We start from the raw sequence: 20,659 nt of genomic DNA, 5'->3' as shown, positions 1-20,659 counted from the left end.
GGAGCAGAAGCAGCTTTGACTAAACAATGTGGCAGAGGACCAAGAGGTTAAGAACAGCCCCAAACTTCAGCTCCCTGAGGAAGTGCCATCCTCTCCTCTGGGTGGGCCTGGTCTAAATGCTTTGCTGGAACTAAACCAAGATGGAAAAAATAAATTAGGATCTGATTTATGTTCTGGATTGAAAGGAGAACTTGGGGGAGCAGGCTTAGCGGCATGGTAGGACAGAGCAACTGCATATCTTTCAGGGGATGCTGCCCTCCGACTAAGGAAGTACGTATTATGCAGCTTGCTAAGAACAGTGTGGGCTGTTTTAAGGTTCCCCCTGGAGAGACCAGCATGCTACGAAGAACTGTTACTGGAGACAGAGCAGCATTAACGAGAAGGGCCAAGGACGACTAGGGTACACCTCTCCGTAGGACATGATGGAGGTCCAGTGTCTGGGTTAAATGCAGCCTCCTTCAGGATACCTTTAGACCTTAAGTCCTCAGGTAATTAAAGTGGGATCAGTGGCTTCCACAACATGGATCTACATAAAAGTGAGGGGAACAAGAATACACAAATAGTTAAGGGCTTTAAACCCTCACAACTGAAGAAAGGACACAAACTGTAAAGGTACCCCAGAGACTTCAGGGAGTATAAATCATAACCAACCTCCAAATCGCCCCTAAAATTTCTCCCACCAAACTGCCATCCCCACCCTCCACCATGACTAAAGCACAAGCCACAGGAAAGTTTAGAAACCATTCCTTTCTTTATTAAACATAGCTTGCAAGTGATAAATATTACAAAGTTTTTTTTTCTTTTAATCCTTTCTCCAAAAATTAGCTTATTATTTGAATCTGCCACCGCTGAAATGCTCAGCAGCATCTGAAACAGATGGGAGTGTATTTGCTGTTTTGAAAACCAGTTCCTATTGGTCTTAGTTTTTTCATTTTAATTCCCAAACACAATGCAGAAAATCAGAATGAGTTTTTTTTTTTTTTTTTTTAAAGGAAACTTAAAGAGTTGTGCAAAAGGGTCTTGTTCCCCTCCCACCCACCCCATTCAGAGAAGGCCATTCCCCATCCCACCTCCCTGCTCCCCACCCCCCACCACCAATCTATCCTTCCACCTTCACCAGGGCTTCACCCACCATCCTATATCCTCTCCAGGCTTTACCAGCCAAGAACCTACAGTGGGAGTACTCAGCCCAGGCTGTGGGGAAACTGGGCCCCTGAAGGAAATAGCTGTTGAGAGAGCTGCCTTTAAGGGGGTTCAGATGAGATCTGAAGGAAGGAGACAAGATGTGGACTGTATCTGAGCTCTCCAACCAAGAAATGGGGGAAAGATCTGCATTCTGTAGCTCACAAAGGGTGTGAGTGACCACCAACCTGGGGTGTTCATTGGTCAACCACCCTTGAGGGCAGTTGCTTGTGAGGTGGGGCTTGGGGCCTGGTTCCTGCCCTTGGGTAACTACAGCATGAGGGCAAATATGTCCCAGATTTAACTGAAGTTCTAAACATCACTCTGCTGCCCTTCCTAAACCAAAAGGAACAGCAGGGGCCTGGCAGCTCTCCAAGGGCACCGTCACACACATACCCACTTCAACACTAGCCACTCGGGTTTCCTCCCTGGTTTTTCAGCCCAACACTTTCCTCCCCTCAAGTTGTTTTGTTTTCAGGTGGGGAAGAAAGCTTTACAAACTTGGTGGCTAGAGGATCTCCCCTGCCTGCCATCACTTCACAAATAAAACTGAGACCCCAAAAATCAGCTCTATCAAAGGTCACATAACAAGTCAGCAGGAAAGCTTGAGACTAATCCCCAGGTCTCCAGACTGTGACACCATCCCACCCGCTTTGTGCTGTGGCTCTCTTTACTCTCCACAGTCTGGACTAGGAGTCTCAGCTTTTGCAGTAACCCAGCCTCACCCCAATTTGCAAACCCTAAAACTGTGCACAGATGGATATGGCTCTCCCCTAAGGGAGACTTTCTTAGGATGACTTGTTTAAATTATTTCTATCATCCCCTGATAATCCACCCTCAAAGGCCCATGAAACTAGGTTCTTTTTTTGGGGTGGGGAAATCCCTTGCATAAGAAAGCTTGACACTGAATTTTGTTATATAGGTATATTGTATATATGCTGATGCAATCAGAGAAAAAAAACAGTGCAAATACAATTACAATTCATAATAATACTTGGTTTCAATGCCCCCGGGAACTGCCCCATTCCTCGGCTACCTCCCAACCCCCAGCACTTCCCCACAGTCTCAACCTAATGCTGGGGGGTAGGGAGGGTGGGCAGGTTAGGGTAGGGAGTGGGCTCTGCCAAGGCAGTGCTGGTGACCCGGAGGGACTACTCCAGGGTGGGGAGGCAAGGCACAAATTAGGGGTGGGTGGTGGGGGAGGTGGCATCTCTAAGGAGGGATGGGGTTGGAGCAGCTGCCAGTCTCAGTGTGCTGGGCCCGGCCCACTCCCCTCCCCACCCTCCACAGCCCTGCCTCCCTACCCCCTCCCCTTCCCCAGAAACCCTTTTGCACGGATCATACACAAACGGGCACATTACAAAATGACATAACACAGTTTCACAATATCCATGGCTAGGGCTTTTTTTTCTCTTTTTCAGTTTTTTTTTTTTTCTACACAATGTACAATTCCTTTTAAATGGATCAAGAAATAGCTTATATACACGAATGAGTCCTTGTTATAACATCTCGGCAGCAAATATCATAAGCTAATGAAGGTCTTGTTGGAGGGGAAAGGAGCCTAGGACTGGGGTGGGGGTAGGGGGTGTGGAGAGAAGGTTATGCCTTCTGGAGAAGTGGGGAGAAAAGGGAGAGGTTAGGGAAAAGGAACAAAAGTAAAATATCAAGAAGCATCTTTACAAAGCAGTTCTATAGCTAATTCCTTTTAAAGGGGAAAGGAAAGGTAACCAAAGCAGGAAAACATTTATCTCTGTGTCTTAAAAAAAAAATTGTCTACCATACATACATCCAAAAAATGTGGAAAAATACTTATTCCAGGGATGAAAGAAGTCCAGATGCTGTGGTCAAATGACAAAAAGAAAAAGAAAAAAAAAAGACAAATAAGGACCTCTGTCCCTCAGTTTTACCAAAGCCTTACCGCTCATTCACCCGTATCAGGCTTAGAGAGAGTAAGCCACTGTCCATAAACTACTACTTTTAAAGCCTCTGGTGATGGAGGAAGCCAGGCAAAACTGGTGGGATCCTCACTCTAGAATCACCCTGAGCTTCAGTGCTCCAGGGGTGAAGGATAACTCTGTACAGAGGGTCTTTCTTCCTATCTTTAGGGCATGAGGTTTAGTGTCTATGGGGCCCAAGGCCTGGGGATGGACAGTAACAACAGACTTGGAGGGACACAAGGCAATCAGTGATGAAAAAGGAGAGAAATGAGGAAGACAGGATCGGGGAGAGGGAGGAGAAGGGAGGAGGTGGAAGGCTAATACTTCACCATGATTAGAGGAGCCTCACCCCCGTCACTAATCCCTGGGAAGGGTATGAAAATGGGGATAAGAGAGGGTAAGAAATCAAACCTCAGCGATTGAGCAAAGGGTCACGGAGCTATACCAGTCAACAAGCAGCCTCTATGTAACTGACCCTGAGGGGATAAAAACAGGGAAGACTCCACCCTCTCCCCTATCGCCTCAGCACCTTGGCAGGCACGCGACTACAGGCTTTCCTTCCCCATCATCCCCATCTCTACATATCTTACTTCCAAACCCCATTCAAAGGTGGCCTGGCTCCCAGGGAAGGGATTCAGCTCAGGGCAGGGACAGCCCCCAGCCAGACGGTATTGCACATTCTCTGTTCCTTACTTTTAATCTCAACTGACAAACTCGGGCACCTCGTACCTCTGAGCACCTCTGAGCTGGGGAAGGGGAGACATAACAGAAATGGCACTTCATCATGGGGTGGGGGGAGGGAGGCTAGACAGACATGCCACAAGGCAAGATGACTTGCAGGGAAAATATTTTTTAAAAAGCTTCCAATTTTGTGGAAGAGAGAAAAGCAAAACCAAACGATTTATCCAGTGCTTTCAAAGCACAGAGGGCAAAGGAAAGATGTAAGAATATATCTTTATATATATATATATAATTTTAAAATAATCCCAGACCCAGTTCCACTAACCCCCCCTCCCTCTCCCACCACTTAATCAGGGGTTCCACATTCCCCAGAAAAATACTCGAAACAACCCCATCACTACCTGTTACTAGCGTCTAGCTTCCAGATCATTTCACCACTGGGGAGCCCAGACACAGGCTGCATCTCTGCTCCTTTATTAAGTGCTCAATGAATTGGGGGAAAGGGAGGAAAGAAAAAAAGCCAGGAAGGCCCGTAGGGCCAGTATAATCACCCACAGTGGCTCTGGAGTATGGGGAGTAAAGGCCAGTGTGGGGGGAACTGAGCCTGATTCCAGCTCCTCCTATCCCCTCCCCAAACTTTATGGGGAGGATGTGCAGTTTGTGTGTGTGTTAATTTTAAAAGTGCCTTCTTACTTTAAAAAATTATTTAATTTTTAAAAATAAAAATGGGGGAACCTCTCCAGGTGGCTTTCAAGGGCAAAATGTTACACTCCTCTTCACACCTCTCTGCTGAGAGTATCCCTTCCTCAAACTCTGGCAGCTTTTATTAGAGCTGGAGAGGCAGGTGGACATGCACTATGAAGTGAGCAGAAACCCCTACCTTTAATGGGCTTCCCTTACCTCAAAAACAGCCTAGTCCCTTCCCCTGTCCCCCATGGTGTGGGCAAATGGGATGCTAATCTCCCCAATCCCCAGAACAGCAACATTGCACAATTCAATTCATTCTCTACATTAGTAGCACTTAAGAAAAGAATAAAAACAAACAAGAAAGCAAAATTTATAGAATTCTGGGGAGAAAAAAGACAACAACTACTTTTATAGCACAGGTCCAGGATTGGTTTTGACATGAATTGTTCAGCTGTGAGCGGTCAGCTCTGCAGTTAGCGCAGCAGGGCCAGGGTAGGGCTCCCACCTGATTAGGTGCCCTCACCCTCATCTCCTGGTGCTCAGAAGGTAAAGAGACAAATGGGAAAGTCGGAACTGTTGGGAGGGAATCCTCTCTTTCTTTCTTCCTCTATTTCCTCTCTTTGACATTTCACTCACTCATGCCCATCCAACTTCCAGGACACCCAGCAAAGTCAGGCTGGGAACAGCCACTCTATATTACAGATGGGGCTGTGGTTACTGAAGGCAGATTAGGATTTTTAAAAAAGAAAAGAAAGGAGATGGGGATGGGGGAGAACTTTACAAAAAAAATAAGATGAAATAATCTGGGGCTAGTTGGCCTGGAATAGTCTTCTGCGTTTCCACTGGGGTCAGGAGACCAACCTCATTCGCCCAGCATCCAGAAGGTTAGGACGTGGTCTCAGTCCTCCTTGGCTCAACATGATGTTCACTGTCATGCCCCTTTCTCTCTCTTCTTTATGGGTCACTTTTAGAGTGGTTAACTTTTAAAGCTTCTCCTTCCAGGCTCTTTCCCCTCATTCTTAGAGCCCAACTTCAATAGTCAACACTGCCTTCTGAACTGTCCAGCTCAGAGACACCCCATAGCTGGTGTGCTATTCCTCCCTGTTTGATGCCACCACCTCCCCCCAACCCTGGGTTAAGTGCATTAAAAACTTTTGCCCCTAACACTCCCAGTCATGGCCTACTTGGCAGCTGGGGACCCTACTGCAATGCTCCTATCACTTAACTGAATGTCATTTGTGTTTACAAAAAAGAAAAAAGACAAAAGAAAAGAGAAAAAAAATACTGGGTGAAAATAAAAAGGTTTAACCGTCCACTGAACAAAGGGAGGACACACAACATCATTAAAAATGATAATAATAATTAAAGCATAAAAACAAACTTTAGAAACACACATCCAAGGGCTTAGATTTCTCCCCAGGACCTCATTCTGACCTCTATCAGAGGCAGAGATCCACCTCGCTATTAAAACTGAAGAGAGAAAGTGGCAGAACAGATCGCAGCAGTGTAAAATAAAGGGGAGGTGGTGGGGCAGGGCGTGTGTTTTCTTGTTGATTCCTACTTTTTGTCTTCTGTTTTTCTGTTTTGTTTTCCGTGTATGGTAGGCACCAGTACAGGCACTGCATGCGACGGAAGTTGGGGACAATGGGAGAGGAGATGGGTAAAGGATTCAAGGTTGGGGCAGTGTAAGTGGAACAGGCGTTATTTCTGTCCACTGATGGACTGCGATATAGACCGGGGAGGGATCATGTCTAAAAGGTATTCCCGCTGTCGGTCTGCCAGACTGGGGGCTTTGTGTCCTCCAATACCAGTGTTCAAGTATGCAATGTTGACACCTAGACCCAGGAGACAAAAGTGGAGGCAGGTATTAAAAGAGGAAATGATCCCCTCTTCCGCAATACCCTGAGGCTGCAGTCTTGGAGATGCAGAGGGAACATTAGAAGTTGTCTACATCCATCCAGACTCAATTAAGCTTTATTTCAGTAACAACTACCCACCCTGCTCCCCAGCTCTAGGTAGAGAGGCCTTCCCCAAACTTCAAACCTACCAGGATTAATCAACATGGTCTTGATGGTATAGAAGAGTCAAAGAAAATAGTGGTGAAAGGAAAATAATCAAGACAAAGAGAGGCGAATTATTGAATCAGCTTTGGTTTGGGGGCTGCTGACTCTGAAGAAACTTCCCCAGGTCACTCAACCAGGATCAGGACAGTTAACCCTGATATTCTGGCCAAAAGAGATCAATAACCACATGCCCACCAAAAGGGCACACTAGAGAGGACCATGTCATTTTCACCACCAAAACCTTAGTGTACTGTGCCTGGCATGTAATGTGGATTTAGCAAACATTTGTCGAGTAACAAGAGTGAAGGGAGGAGGGCCTAAAGAAAGAGCAGAAAACAAAAGACAGAACAATCACCTAAAGGAGCTGCTAAAGAACTGCAAACTAGCCAGTCAATTCCCGAGAAAAGTTCTCAGATCAACCCTTCTTACCTGGCATACCAAGGAGGCCACCCGGCACAGACAGCTGGGGTGCCTGTGCAAAGTTGGAAAGCATGGAACGGGCAGATGTGGGAATACCACGCTGGAGGCTGCTTTGGGGCTGCGGAGCCTGCAATGAGGAGGAGATGAGCAGTCATAACTTTGCCACGATGGAAGGTGTAAGGGGGAGGAAAGAATATGGGAGTACAGAAGAGCAATATGATTCTCCACAGAACAAAGGACGAACTGTAATAAATGACTGACAAAACCTCAAGAGAAATCCTCACCTGCCGGAGCGTATGATGTCTCATTATGGTCTCTTGTTTACTGACACTGGACACAGCTGGAGCCGTAGTGGGGGAGAGGGCTGCCTGCTGCTGTAATCGCTGTTCAATTTCCTGTTGGGAGTCATCAGGTCAAGTTGGGCAGGACAGCGCCCAATTTCCTAACCGAAAAACCTAGAGGTCTTCTTATCTCTAACGCTGCCAGCCAGTTGGAGGGATATGGAAAAGGCAAAAGAGTCTGGTGGGGTAGTTGCACTAGGATCTCTGGGTACAGCAACCTCAATGCTTCAATGCTCAAGGAGTCCCTCTCCCCAGGAAAGCTGGCTCTCAGAAGCTGGCTGGAGATCTAGGTGGTGGTGACGAGCTGACTAATGTAATTAATTAAGGCCAATGAGTTGCTAAAGTTTTATTTTTGACTCCTGTCTACCCATTTTCCAGAAGACCCATGATGCTACCCAGAGGGGTCTGATGGGTGGTGGGGCAGAAAATAATCTGAGCTTCCCAATACCTCTTCCCTGTTCCAAGATATTCTCATTCTATTAATACTGTATGAAGAATTCACACACACTAGCAATCACTAATCTTCACTGAGCTATTTTATAATTTACCCTTCCCTTTGTCATTTCTTTGTCAAATATGGACTGCAGATAATTACTTCTCTAAAAGAGAGTTCTAGTACAAACATAAATCCTTTTCACCAAAATCCATTTGTTTGAGGAAATGAAGTCAATAATAGAGGAATTTCCTCAGTGCTATCAGGGAAAGCCAAGATTCTCAGCCTTTTGTCCCTTTCCCTTAACCTCAGACATCATGTGTCATTAAACTCTTACTCAATCAGAAGTAGTCAAAAGGAAATGGGAGAGGCAGAATGGTAAGAAGGGTATAAAGGGAACTCAGGCCTCTAGGTTCAAGGAACTTCGCTTCAGAAACCTAGATCACCTGGACTGTAGTGTTCACACAGACAACTCCTCTAAACTAGAAAGAACTGCCTTTTGGTAAAATCCAACCTGGCCAGGTGGCTGGTGAGAAGTCAGAATTCTTACCTGTTCCTGCTGTAGGGCTTTAACAAAAGCATTTTTCAGCCGGTTGGTGTGTTCTGCCTTTAGAGCCTTCTTCTGGTTGGAGGTCATACACTGCTCACACAGAATCTTTCCATTCTTCTCCTGCTTCCAGTGAGGGGTGAAGTCTGTGCGGCACTGGGCACAAACAAAGGGTTCGACCCGCAGAAGAGAGGCACAGCTTTTCCCTAGATGCCAACAAAAATAATAATCAGTGGTCTCACATTTCCACTCCATCTCCTTTGTTTCTCTTCATCAGATGAATCTTTTTCCAGAAGTTTACTCTGCTGAATTAAAAAAGTGACTCTGAAATTTATAAAATATTTACATTTCATTTGATTGCAAAGTATCACTTTAGGGAATTAGATAGTACCATCAGTTCATGGGGTCGCAAGGAGTCAGACACGACTGAGCGACTGAACTGAACTGAACTGATCCCTATTTACAAATGAGGAAACTAAGTCTAAGAAACACAGCTCCAAATGACAAAACTGGGATGATAAAAACTCAAGTTTTCTGATTTCCTATTATGCAATATGAGAAGAAAATGTGTGTCAGAGTCAAAGGGCTCCAGCCTGCACACTGCAAATAGAGAGCAACCCCTGCTTGCCGCCACTAGACACGGTCCCTATGCAGCAATGAAGACCCAGTGTGGCCAAAAATAAATAAGCTTTTTGATATGCTGTTCCTAAACAGCCTCTGAATAAAGGATAGGAGTGGTTTGGTAAAAGTCAGGGAGAGGTTATTTAATATTACACAGTATCATGTGATACTCTGTCCATATTAATCAGGTTTGGCAACCTCTTGCTTAGATAAAAAGACTGGCCAACAAACAGCCTTACCTTGGCTGTCGATGACACTCTGTACGACTTCCTCCAAGCCTACCATGTAGATGAACTCGCTATTGGCTGCACTAGGCAGGAAGTGAAGCAAGGGAGCAGGTGGTTTAGGGGGTGGAATCTCCAAGAGTGTCTTTTCCAGCTGTTTGCGAAGAGCCAATTTGGCTGCAGCCTGTGAGTTGGCAGCATCTGTCATGGCGCTGGGGCTGGGGAGTGGTGAGGACACCCTGTTCACGGTCCCTGGCTGGATATGGGAGGCAAGATTCATATAGATGGCAGAGGATGTTGTGCGCTGACAGGGAACAGAAGAACTTGACTGCTGAAACAGATTGAGTGTAGGGGTCAGTGATGATATGTGAGAGAAAGCATCAATTTTTACTTTTGTGGCAGAGAACATTACCTGATCCTAGTCTGACCTACACAGCTTCCCCCAAACTCAGAAAATGACACGAGGTGTCCCACTTCTCCACTGAAAAAGGATTTTGGCACACAGGAGAGGAGAATGACAGTGGCTATGAACTAAAACTGCAAAGATTCAGGATTCTTTGTTTTACATCCTTCATGCTTCTTATTCCTTAGATCCCTCTAGTTCTTTCTTCTAGACATATTTTAGCTTATTGCTGCTCATAACCCTTCTTCTCTGCATATAACCCTTCTTCTCTACTACTACATTCATGTGGGCTTCCCAGGTGGCTCAGTGCTCAAGAATCCGCCTGCCAATGTAGGAGATGGAGGAGACTCGAGTTTGATCCCTGGGTTGGGAAGATCCCCTGGAGGAGTAAATGGCAACCCATTTCAGTGTTCTTACCTGGGAAACTCCACGGACAGATGACCCCAGTGGGCTATAGTCCATGGGGTTGCAAAGAGTCAGACACGACTTAGTGACTAAGCACGCACATGCTATATTCATAAAATTCCTCATGATTTCACTTTTGGGACCACTGCCAACCCACCAAAATTTCCTTTGTTGGCCTAGTCCAAAAACTTAAAATCTATGACCTTTTCAACAGGGAAAGCAAATAAAAGATTTTTCTGTTTCCATATTAGGGCTCCCTCTTACCGGTTGGTAATTGATGGTGGGATTCATATTGGGTGTTGTGGTGCGTACAAGGCCAGGCTTAGGCGGGCCCCGCTGACCCTGTAGCTGGGCTGGGTTTGGCGCAATCACACGTTGAGACATTAACATGTGTGGGAGGGTGGTATTGGTCGCTGAACGGATGACACTGTGACCCTGAAGTGTGAAAAGATATAGTCGTAGGTGGCAAAATGCCTCACAAAATGCCAAACAGAAAGCACTGTCTATAATATATAGCTAAGTAGAAACATAGTCATACTTGGTAATTCTGTCTAATGATCTATGGGACAAATCTGCCATCACTGTAAAACTTGATTAGTAGTTAGGAATTCCCTGGCTTTTTTGGTAAACTATCTTAACACTCTATGGAAAACGGCTAAGAAGTAGAAAGACTACAGTGGAAAGATCAGTTATTCATCCTTCTACTGCGGACTCAATCATGCCATTAAGGACCAACAGGACTATCGATAATAACAACATGTCTATCAAGGCCAGGTTCTTTCTGTGATCTTCACAAAAGCCCCAAAACTGAGATAGGATAACAGAGTTCCCTGAAACTAAGATCACACTATGGGTAACATACCTGTAATGTTCTCAAATTCTGTTCAACCCCTTGGGCCCCAGGCCGGGAGGGAAGCTTGGACAGGCCTTGCTGTCCCACATGGGCAGGAGATGGCTGAACAATAGATGCTGCATTCTGTACAACTGGAGTCTAGGAGAGAGGAGAAAATGAGACAGTGGAAAAGGCTAGTAATCAGAGGTAGAAATCTGGTACACTTCTAGACTTTCAAAACTCCTTGTCAGTCTGAAGCTCCTGTTGACCAGAAGGGAAAATGAAAAAACAGAATCACAGTTTTCTTGATTAAGGCCCCAAATAAAAAAATAACACTGTTCCTAGAGACTAAACCCCAGGGGACCAGAGAAGAATGAGCCACCCTGCCGAATCTACCTGGGGTAGCCCATTCTCAGTTTTTCTTTGCTTTCTGCTAGTCCTTTATTTCTTGGGCACAGTACCTTCTGAACCACATTCTCTTTCTGTAGCTGACTCTGTCTCAGTTTCTTTAACAGCACCAGTCGGGCTTCTTCCAATCGCAGCTCATCTCTCAGCTGCTTGATGAGTTGCTGCCGTTCTTCAATGCCTTTCCCCTGAGGAAACATGGAGACTATCAGCTATAGTAGCAGTTACTCAGAGTCCACTCCTGCAAGATGATCTATTCTTCTAGGTCGAAAACCTTCATCTTCCACAAGTAGCACAGGTGCAATGGAATTGTTACCTTTGTGTTCCTAGCACATAGTCTGGCACAGTGCCTGGTATTCGTTAGGTATTCAAAAATAGCTTACAGAATGAAAGAAGAGATCATATATAAATGCTAACCAGATTCCTGGCAGAAGAATGGCCAAAGGGAGATATTGCTTTCCTTGAAAATAATGTTCCTTAATCTTTTAAACCCATGTTTCCTCCAGAAATACATAAAAACTTAGGAATTCCTCCATATTCGGAGAGCCAGGATACAGTATAGAAGGTATCTCTAGCTAAGAGTTGAGTTTACATGATCTGAATTACGAAGTTTTCATTTTCCAAAGATAAACTACACTTTTCCAAACTTTCTTCTCCACTTGTAGTTATTTAGATCCAAAAAGTAAACACTAAAAAAAAAAAACCAGAAATGGGACCCTCAGGGAATTAAAAAGAATAGTAGAAGCAAGAAATGATGAAAGGAATCTCTTTTTTTTACCTTAAACATCTCTAGGTTGGCTGCTTTGAGTCTTTCTTCCATTCGGGAGCTGGAACGGGGGCTGGAAGCCTCATTATCAGACAAAACAATGATGTCTGGGGAGGGAGTTAGCCTTCCTCGGTCTGGTTCACTGGACAAGGAAAGGAAAAATTAAGCTATTTCCAACAAAGTTCATAGAAAATTTAAGAAAACTTTTCTACACTGAACAAAGAGATCCAAGGAAACTTAAGTCTGTTCTGATTCACCCAGGGAAGACAGAGACATCCAAATCAAAGGATAAAGAAGAAACCAAAATGGAAGTGTTGACAAAACCACAGCAAAAGAACTTTTCCCATCTAAATTCCTATAGAGGATCCAGACACAAAGACACTGAATGGCTTTAGGAATGAAAGTAAGAGGTAAGTGTTTTTATCATATCAATTTTAATAAAAATTCCAAGTGCTTTCCTTATAACTCAGTCTCCTTTTGGGTTGTCTTGAGGTTCAAGAAGGAAATGGTTAGCCTGACAGGGGAAGAAAGGCAAAGGCAGTAGAGTCTACTTGTCCACCCCAGGTACAAAGGACACGTTGCTAAGGGGGCATTATATCAGAATGATGATACTGGTAAGAACGTGATCCTGGCTATCTGAAGATTTACAAGAAAGGAGGTTATGTGGCAACTCCAGTGAAGTCTGTCTTGTCAAGGGTTTAGGCCAAAAGAAGGTACTGTTGTCAGTGGCTTGAGAGAATGGACAGTGCTAAGTATAATGTCTACAGCCTTCTGGAGGATTGAAACTCCACAATTAAATGTATGGGTCTTGTATCTACTTGCAAGTTCTACTTACCATCTTCCCTCAGGAAAAAAACTGTCTCTGAAATGACTCTGAAATCTAAACCTTTCACACTGGCTATGACCTCTGGCCAATCCTAGTTATTAGACAACTATAGTTTTGATCTTTCTGGGGCTAGTCTTAAAAGCATCTTGTCCCTCTAAAATAAAAAATGGCACTCCCTTTTTAACACCTAGATAACAAGAATCCTGAAAATTCTAACTGCCTGAGGTTTCCAAGTCAATGACAATATCCTATAATTCTCTCTTGATTTCTTAACTCAGATATCTTCGCTGACTACTTTTTCGAAATCTATAGTGTAGTCAGGAGTGTGTAGGTCTAAAACAATGTATTCTTAGGTCTTACTTAAACTTGTAACTCAAACCTTTTATAACCACAGATCTTTAGTCCTGAGAGCCTCTTGACCATTTTTCAGGAGTTCTTGTCTCAGATGCCATTGGGACTTGGATGCCTTTTGAACAAGGTACCTTGGATGGTTGGGATAGGCATTCAATTCCTCAACAGGGTAAAATGGAGGTTACTAAAACAACCAAGCTTAGCTGAGGAAATAAATTAGGAAGACAGTGATAATAATAACTATCTTGGGAATTACTAAATTCGTCTGTATCACTTTATAACCACTGGTCACAGACACAAGCTGAAAATGTCGGGTTACAGAAAAAAGAAGTCACTAAAGGGAGAAAAGAACCTTTTATACTCTAACCTCCAGTTCCTGGAGTAGTGGTCAGGTCTAAACATACTGCATTTTTATTTATCGTTTCTATAGTCCTTCATGCCTCACCCCCATCCCTAACATGAGTAAACAACTTTGAGGTCTGGTAGATTTCTCCTTCTTCTACATGATTCTCCAATGTTTACATCAACAGTCAGAAGCTCTTTCCATCCTGGCCTGGCTGGATACACACCTCACAAATTATTTCTAACCTAAGGAATTCTTCCTTGCTCAAATGAGTGCCACCGATTACTTAAGGACTATCCAGCAACAGAACAAGCAGAGACATTACAGTATGGGGATTTTGGAATTGAGAGATATTTAACAGGAAGCTGTATCTGAGAAAACCCTAAATGATATTTTATTCCCAAATATAACTGACGCATATTACATAAACAGCACAGGTAAGGAAAAGCCCAAGTCAAGTTTCATTCCTCAATTTGTTTTTTTTTGTTTTTTTTTTTACTTTTGACCTGGAACTCTAGCTTTTTCTTAAACTTTTCTGGGGACAGAAGTTATTTTGCTACTTTCCCAAACATACATATGATTTACAATACTTACTGTTCTTAAGTATGCTGCTGCTGCTAAGTCACTTCAGTCGTGTCCGACTCTGTGCAACCCCATAGACGGCAGCCCACCAAGATCCCCAGTCCCTGGGATTCTCCAGGCAAGAACACTGGAATGGGCTGCCATTTCCTTCTCCAATGCATGAAAGTGAAAAGTGAAAGTGAAGTCGCTCAGTCGTGTCCGACTCTTAGCGACCCCATGGACTGCAGCCTACCAGGCTCCTCGTCCATGGGATATTCCAGGCAGGAGTACTGGAGTGGGGTGCCATCGCCATCTCCATCTTAAGTGTAAAACCCTACCAATTAGATATTATTGAAAGCCAGACCTGCTGCTGCTATCACTTTGTAACTCAGACTGGCAGATTCCCAGAAACTATAAAACTCCTAATCTTTATCCAGGTAAGAAAAACAAAACCAGAACTGCCATGTCTCGATAGCATTCCAAAACCTAAGCAGTGCTGGTTTCATGCATATCTTATTTCATGGATACCATAACTTGCACAATTGATGGCAAAAAAAAAAGATATTTAGGCAATTATGATATGGCTATCGTGTCAAGAGCCCTTCCTTCTTTCTGCTTTTAAAGTCCCTCCTTTTATTCACATCAAAGAAACCATTGTTCTCCATGCTGAGCAATCTATCAATCTTATTTCTTCTTACAAAAAGCTTGAGGCTAAGTGGAAATAGCTGTCAGTGTATCTGGTCTGGTTAAAGAGAAGAAGAGCGACAGAGCAGACAGGGCCTATTTTTTTTCATGCAGAATGGGGATCTAGGTGGTTTACATCAAGCCTCTTTTCCTGGAGAACATGAAGAACAGTTCCTAGTTTCCAAAGAATCAAGTTTCAAAAGTTCAATCCTCTAATAAAATTAAATGCAATGGGAGAGTTTTCAGGGTACTCTAACTTGCAACAGAATTTATCTGTGATACAGTACAATTCCAACAACACTGAGATCTTACTAAAACGTGTAACAATGTTTCTATGAAAAATACATTTTCAGTTCCAAATGTGGATGTAAGGAATCCACCTAATATTTCTTCTCTTCATTGACCCCAGTGAAGGAGGATTAGTCATTTGCACCAGAAGGTTAAGGGTGATTATGGGGCAAGTGGATTACTCAGGTGCATTATCTCATTCATCTACTTTTCTTTTTTTCTAAAAAGGTCTAAGGATTAGTCTATAATACTTTGCTGATACTACATATTGCTCCCCAAAATTTTTCTCTTCTTCCACAACCTCTACAGAACTTTTCTGACATTTCCTAAGGGTTTTTAATGTTATTACCAAGAATATTGTTCCCCTATTGGATGTGATTTAAAAAAAATAACTCTGGGACAATATGAAAAGTTACCATGAAAAGGTAGAGAAAGAAACCTAAGTAAGATTGTAACCATTCCTTGTTTCTTCTTTCTTGCTATGTGTATGTGAGAGCAAGCACAAGCATGAGTGTACTTGTATAAGTGAATGTGTATACATGTTTGGGGTGTGGGGAATGTGGCACAAATGAAGTAAAAAATGCAGATGATTAGCACATGAAGAAGACAGAACACACAAGAAAAGAGAGGCCCATACTCTTTGAGGTAATAAAAGTTGGGTATCCATAATAAACAGATCCCAAAACTCCTGGGATGATCTGAAGAAATGACTGTTTTTGCCTCCTACAACAGCCTAAAATTAGAGCGTAAGTATATTAACTCACTTCTAGTTGGGGTACCAACTCTTACTGCCTCCTTGATCCTACTTTATCTTAAGGATACTTTATCTTAAGGATAATAATTTTTAGAGGCACTTATTTTCATTTGGAAACAGGAGGAATTCATGGTCAAGCCAGATGGCACAGATACACCTTCATTCAAGAAGCTTTAGAAAGAAAAACCCCTTCCTCTCATTGGAATCCATTCCTTTTTCATAGGCTTAGTTTATGAGAAGACCTTAACTATGGAGGCAGTTGAATCAAGCCATACCTCCGTCTGGCACTCATATCTACGGGTTCATCATTGATGTTTTCTTTGCCTGGCCTTCCAGCAGTCCTGTTGTCTCCATGAGGCCTGAGATTCCCATTAAGCTTCTCTTCATAGCCCTTGACTCCACTGCCATCTTGTTTAGTGGGTAACTCATGTGGCACCTCAAGATTTGCCAAATCCTTTCGTTTGAGCAGTGCCAACATTTTCAGACGTTCCATGGCCTCATGCCCCTCCATTTTGAGTCGTTTAGCCAGGACATCATCTCGCTCATCAGCTGGATCCAAGCTCCGCTTCAACAGATTCAGGCGAAGAGCATCCTCTGTCATTCTATCCATCCTATGGAAAGAAACATTAGCGTGCAATCAGAATAAAGTCCCTTAAATAGTCCACAAGGAAAGATGAATCACAGGCATATAAATGGAAGGTCAAAGTTAACTGAGCTAACGTTCTAACCCTATAGCTTCCTAGATTGATCTGTACTAAAGGAGGTATCATCTCAACCTCAGCAGTGAAAATAAACCTTCCAATGCCTTCCAGTCATCGAGGTTCTTACTGTAGAGAAGTCTGATACCAAAGACCATACTCACTGAGATAATCCATTAAGAGCCTACATTTCTCGAAAAAGTAAATGTCCTTTTGTGACTGGTCTTTTGTGTATGCATGCTCAAAGTCAGATGCTTTGGTTTTAACTCTCCTGCCAAATTCTTCTCCTGGAAAAGACTCTTTTATGAACAGGAGGTTCCTCAGGTCACCCATGCATATCTTTAACTGGCCTATCTTACTGATGGAGAAATATGAGAAAGATTAATTAGACAAAGGGCATCTAACAGGAACCCTCAGTTGTCTGGATACAGCAAGAGTCAGAGGGGCCCTCAAGTCTCCACAGATTCAGTATCTTAAGATACTTTGTTCAGCAAAGAACTCAGGCACATAGAAGACAGAAGGCACTACGTTCTTCACTCTCACAGCAAAATTATTACAGGCAAGCTACTTATCATTTTTCCTTCTCATTTTGATTTGTTACACTAACAAAATCTAGCTACAAAACTTCTCCAACACTTGCAAATCCAGGGTTACCTTCCTGGTAGGAAACAGCAATGTGACACTGGAAAGAAATCTCTGATGCATCAAAACACATGTTCAAACTGTTGTTTACTTTTACAGATCAAGTACTTAAAAGTTACTTTACCTCCCCAAATCTCAATTTTCATCTGTAAAAGTGGGTACTCAGAAAAGCGTTCAGTAAAATTTAATTTCTATACCCGCAGGATATAACTTTCACACATAAGATACAAGATTCTGCTTGATAATTCACAGACTCAAGTAGTAGGACAGAGCAGAGTACCAATGTTAATTGGTGCTCTTACAAAGAAAAGTATGTATGTGCTTGTGGCATCTTCCTTCCTGTAGTGCAGAGTAAAATATAACTCTTCTAATTATAATGAGGAAAAAGAGTAACCAACAAAAGAATTTCCAACAAAAGGAGACAGAACTTTTGGAGAACCGAGAGAAGTCAGAACTCAGACCTCTGAATTTTCAAGTCATGTTTCTTAACTCTCTTTCTCTTTTTCAAAGAACAGCCTTGTTGAGATATAATTCACATTTCATACAATTCATCTATTTAAAGTGTATAATTAAGTGGCTTTTAGTATACCCACAGAGTTGTGCAATGATCACCATAATCAGTATTAGAATATTTTCATTATCTCCTCCTTAAAAAAAAACCCCATACCCATTAGCAAGTCACTCTCTTCCCCCTTTACCTCTATACCTAATAGAATTTATCTCTAAACTTGCCTATTTTGGACTTTTATATAAATGGAATCATACAATATGTAGTCTGATTGGCTTCTTTCACTTACCATTATGTCTTTCAGATTCATTCATGTAGCATAAATCATTGCTTCATACTTTTTATAGTCTAATGATATTCTATTGTATGGATATATATTTTGTTTATTCATTTATCAATTGATAGACATTTGGGTCTTTCCCCCACATTTTAATTTTCTTGGCTGCGCTGTGCGGCATGCAGGATCCTAATTCCCTGACGAGAGATAGAACTCATGCCCCCTGAGGTGGAAGCACGGAGTCTTAACCACTGGCTCACTAGGGAAGTCCCCTACTTTTTACTATTATGAATACTGCTATGAACTTCTGTACACACGTTTCTGTACGGACATGTCTTCAATTCTCTTGAATATATACCAACAAGTAGAATTACTGGGTCCTATGGTATTTAACTTATATGCAGAGTACATCATGAGAAACGCTGGACTGGAAGAAACACAAGCTGGAATCAAGACTGCCGGGAGAAATATCAATAACCTCAGATATGCAGATGACACCACCCTTATGGCAGAAAGTGAAGAGGAACTAAAAAGCCTCTTGATGAAAGTGAAAGTGGAGAGTGAAAAAGTTGGCTTAAAGCTCAACATTCAGAAAACAAAGATCATGGCATCCAGTCCCATCACTTCATGGGAAATAGATGGGGAAACAGTGGAAACAGTGTCAGACTTTATTTTTTTGGGCTCCAAAATCACTGAAGATGGTGACTGCAGCCATGAAATTAAAAGATGCTTACTCCTTGGAAGGAAGGTTATGACCAACCTAGATAGCATATTGAAAAGCAGAGACATTACTTTGCCAACAAAGGTCCGTCTAGTCAAGGCTATGGTTTTTCCTGTGGTCATGTATGGATGTGAGAGTTGGACTGTGAAGAAGGCTGAGCGCCGAAGAATTGATGCTTTTGAACTGTGGTGTTGGAGAAGACTCTTGAGAGTCCCTTGGACTGCAAGGAGATCCAACCAGTCCATTCTGAAGGAGATCAGCCCTGGGATTTCTTTGGAAGGAATGATGCTAAAGCTGAAAACTCTGGTACTCTGGCCACCTCATGCGAAGAGCTGACTCATTGGAAAAGACTCTGATGCTGGGAGGGATTGGGGGCAGGAGGAGAAGGGGACGACAGAGGATGAGATGGCTGATGGCATCACTGACTCGATGGACGTGAGTCTGAGTGAACTCCGGGAGTTGGTGATGGACAGGGAGGCCTGGCGTGCTGCGATTCATGGGTCGCAAAGAGTCGGACACGACTGAGCGACTGAACTGATGGTAACTCTCTTTTTAACATTTTGAAGAATTGTTAGGCTGTTTTTCCAAAGTGGCTGCACCATTTTACATTACCACCAGCAGAGTTACAAGGGCTCCAATTTCTCCATATCCTCGTAATTCTCTTTAAACAACTTCAGATATGAAACATATTATAACACATAGAAACACTCATTAGCTGCAGGTTCCCCAAAGATTTATTTTGACATGTGTTATTTCTGAAGTGGTTTACCTCTTCAGAAAAACACCCCCAGATGGACTGACTGGAAAGTTGAATGAACACCAAAAAGTTAAGCCCTAATTCCACAGTAACAATGTCTTGGGTAACTTGATCAACACCTCATAGTGAGAGTATGATTGAGAATACCATGAGGAATTGCAAAAGGTAAAAAATCAACTAATTATACACCTAGGTGAAAAAAGTACTTCAGTAAAGTACACAGCAAAATATATGAATGTGTATTAATACAGTAGACTGTTTTGAGATAAATTATATTTATGCGCACTGAGGGAATGACAAAATGACAAAATTCAACCACCTGGTGCTGGCTGGAAATTGGGATGCCATCATTAGCTTGGCTTCTTCAACTGATGGTTATACAAATAACTAAGTCAGTTCAAATAACTTCCCCTTTATTATAATGACATAAATGGGTACACTGCAAGTTGTGAGAAACCAGAACCAGATATTTGAATGTCTGAGGTAAGCAATCTTTCCCAACAGATGGCTTGACAACTCTGATTAAATTTTCCTTGCCCACTCTTGACATTACTGACCCAATTTTATGTGCTCACAGCCATGCCTGCCTCAAAATCCAATGAGATATGGATGACTCTTTAAAACAACCAGACTAAATGAAGTCAGCCAGATAGAGAAGGATAAGTATTTTACAGTTCCACTTATACGAGTTACCTAAGGCATATTCCCCCTGGAGGAGGGCATGGCAACCCACTCCAGTATTCTTGCCTGGAGAATCCCATGGATAAGAGGAACCTGGTGGGCTACAGCCCATAGGGTCGAGAAGAGTCAGACATGACTGAAGTGACTCAGCAAGGCATATTCACGGAGACAAAGCAGAATAGAAGATATCAGTGACCTGGGGTGGAGAGAAGGTAGTGAGGAGTTACTATTTAATGGGAACAATGCCTCTGGGATGAAGAAAAAGTTCTTAAATGAATAGTAGTGATGGCTGCACAACACTGTAAAAGTAATAAAAACTGAATTCAACATTTAAAAATGGTTAAACTAGGGACTTCCCTGAGGTCCAGAGGCTGAGACTTTGTGCTTGCAAAGCAGGGGGCTCAGGTCTGATCCCTGGTCAGGGAACTAGATCCCACATGCTACTACTAACACCTGGTGTAGTCAAATAAATAAATCAGATACAAAATAAATATTAAAAAAATAAAAACAAAAAAGGTTAAAACAGTAAATTTTATGTTATGTATAGCTTGCCACAACAAGGGAAAAAATCCAATTTAGTAAAAACATATTAAAAAAGGCCACAAGTGGTATTTTCAGGGT

General features: G+C 42.8%; 1 protein-coding gene across 5 annotated transcripts in view; it reads right to left on the bottom strand.

Moving 5' to 3' along the window:
- Positions 1-2,091: 2,091 nt before the first annotated feature.
- GATAD2B (GATA zinc finger domain containing 2B) overlaps positions 2,092-20,659 on the bottom strand; it is an 82,915-nt gene continuing 64,347 nt past the window's right edge. For 4 of the 5 annotated variants that reach the window (XM_055584208.1, XM_055584211.1, XM_055584207.1 and 1 more), the window contains 10 exons: positions 16,030-16,365; positions 11,960-12,089; positions 11,238-11,369; positions 10,807-10,935; positions 10,209-10,379; positions 9,152-9,467; positions 8,295-8,497; positions 7,255-7,365; positions 6,980-7,097; positions 2,092-6,322 (listed from right to left, as the gene is read on the bottom strand). In XM_055584208.1, the coding sequence (XP_055440183.1) occupies positions 6,189-6,322; positions 6,980-7,097; positions 7,255-7,365; positions 8,295-8,497; positions 9,152-9,467; positions 10,209-10,379; positions 10,807-10,935; positions 11,238-11,369; positions 11,960-12,089; positions 16,030-16,365 (1,780 nt within the window). In that variant the 3' untranslated portion in view covers positions 2,092-6,188. The remainder of the gene's footprint in view (positions 6,323-6,979; positions 7,098-7,254; positions 7,366-8,294; positions 8,498-9,151; positions 9,468-10,208; positions 10,380-10,806; positions 10,936-11,237; positions 11,370-11,959; positions 12,090-16,029; positions 16,366-20,659) is intronic. The other variant, XM_055584209.1, reaches the window with a different exon arrangement.

Source organism: Bubalus kerabau, chromosome 6 (assembly GCF_029407905.1).
Source record: "Bubalus kerabau isolate K-KA32 ecotype Philippines breed swamp buffalo chromosome 6, PCC_UOA_SB_1v2, whole genome shotgun sequence".
NCBI lineage: Eukaryota > Metazoa > Chordata > Mammalia > Artiodactyla > Bovidae > Bubalus > Bubalus kerabau.
Note: the sequence above shows the minus strand (reverse complement) of the source record. Positions and strands in the feature narration are given on the sequence as shown.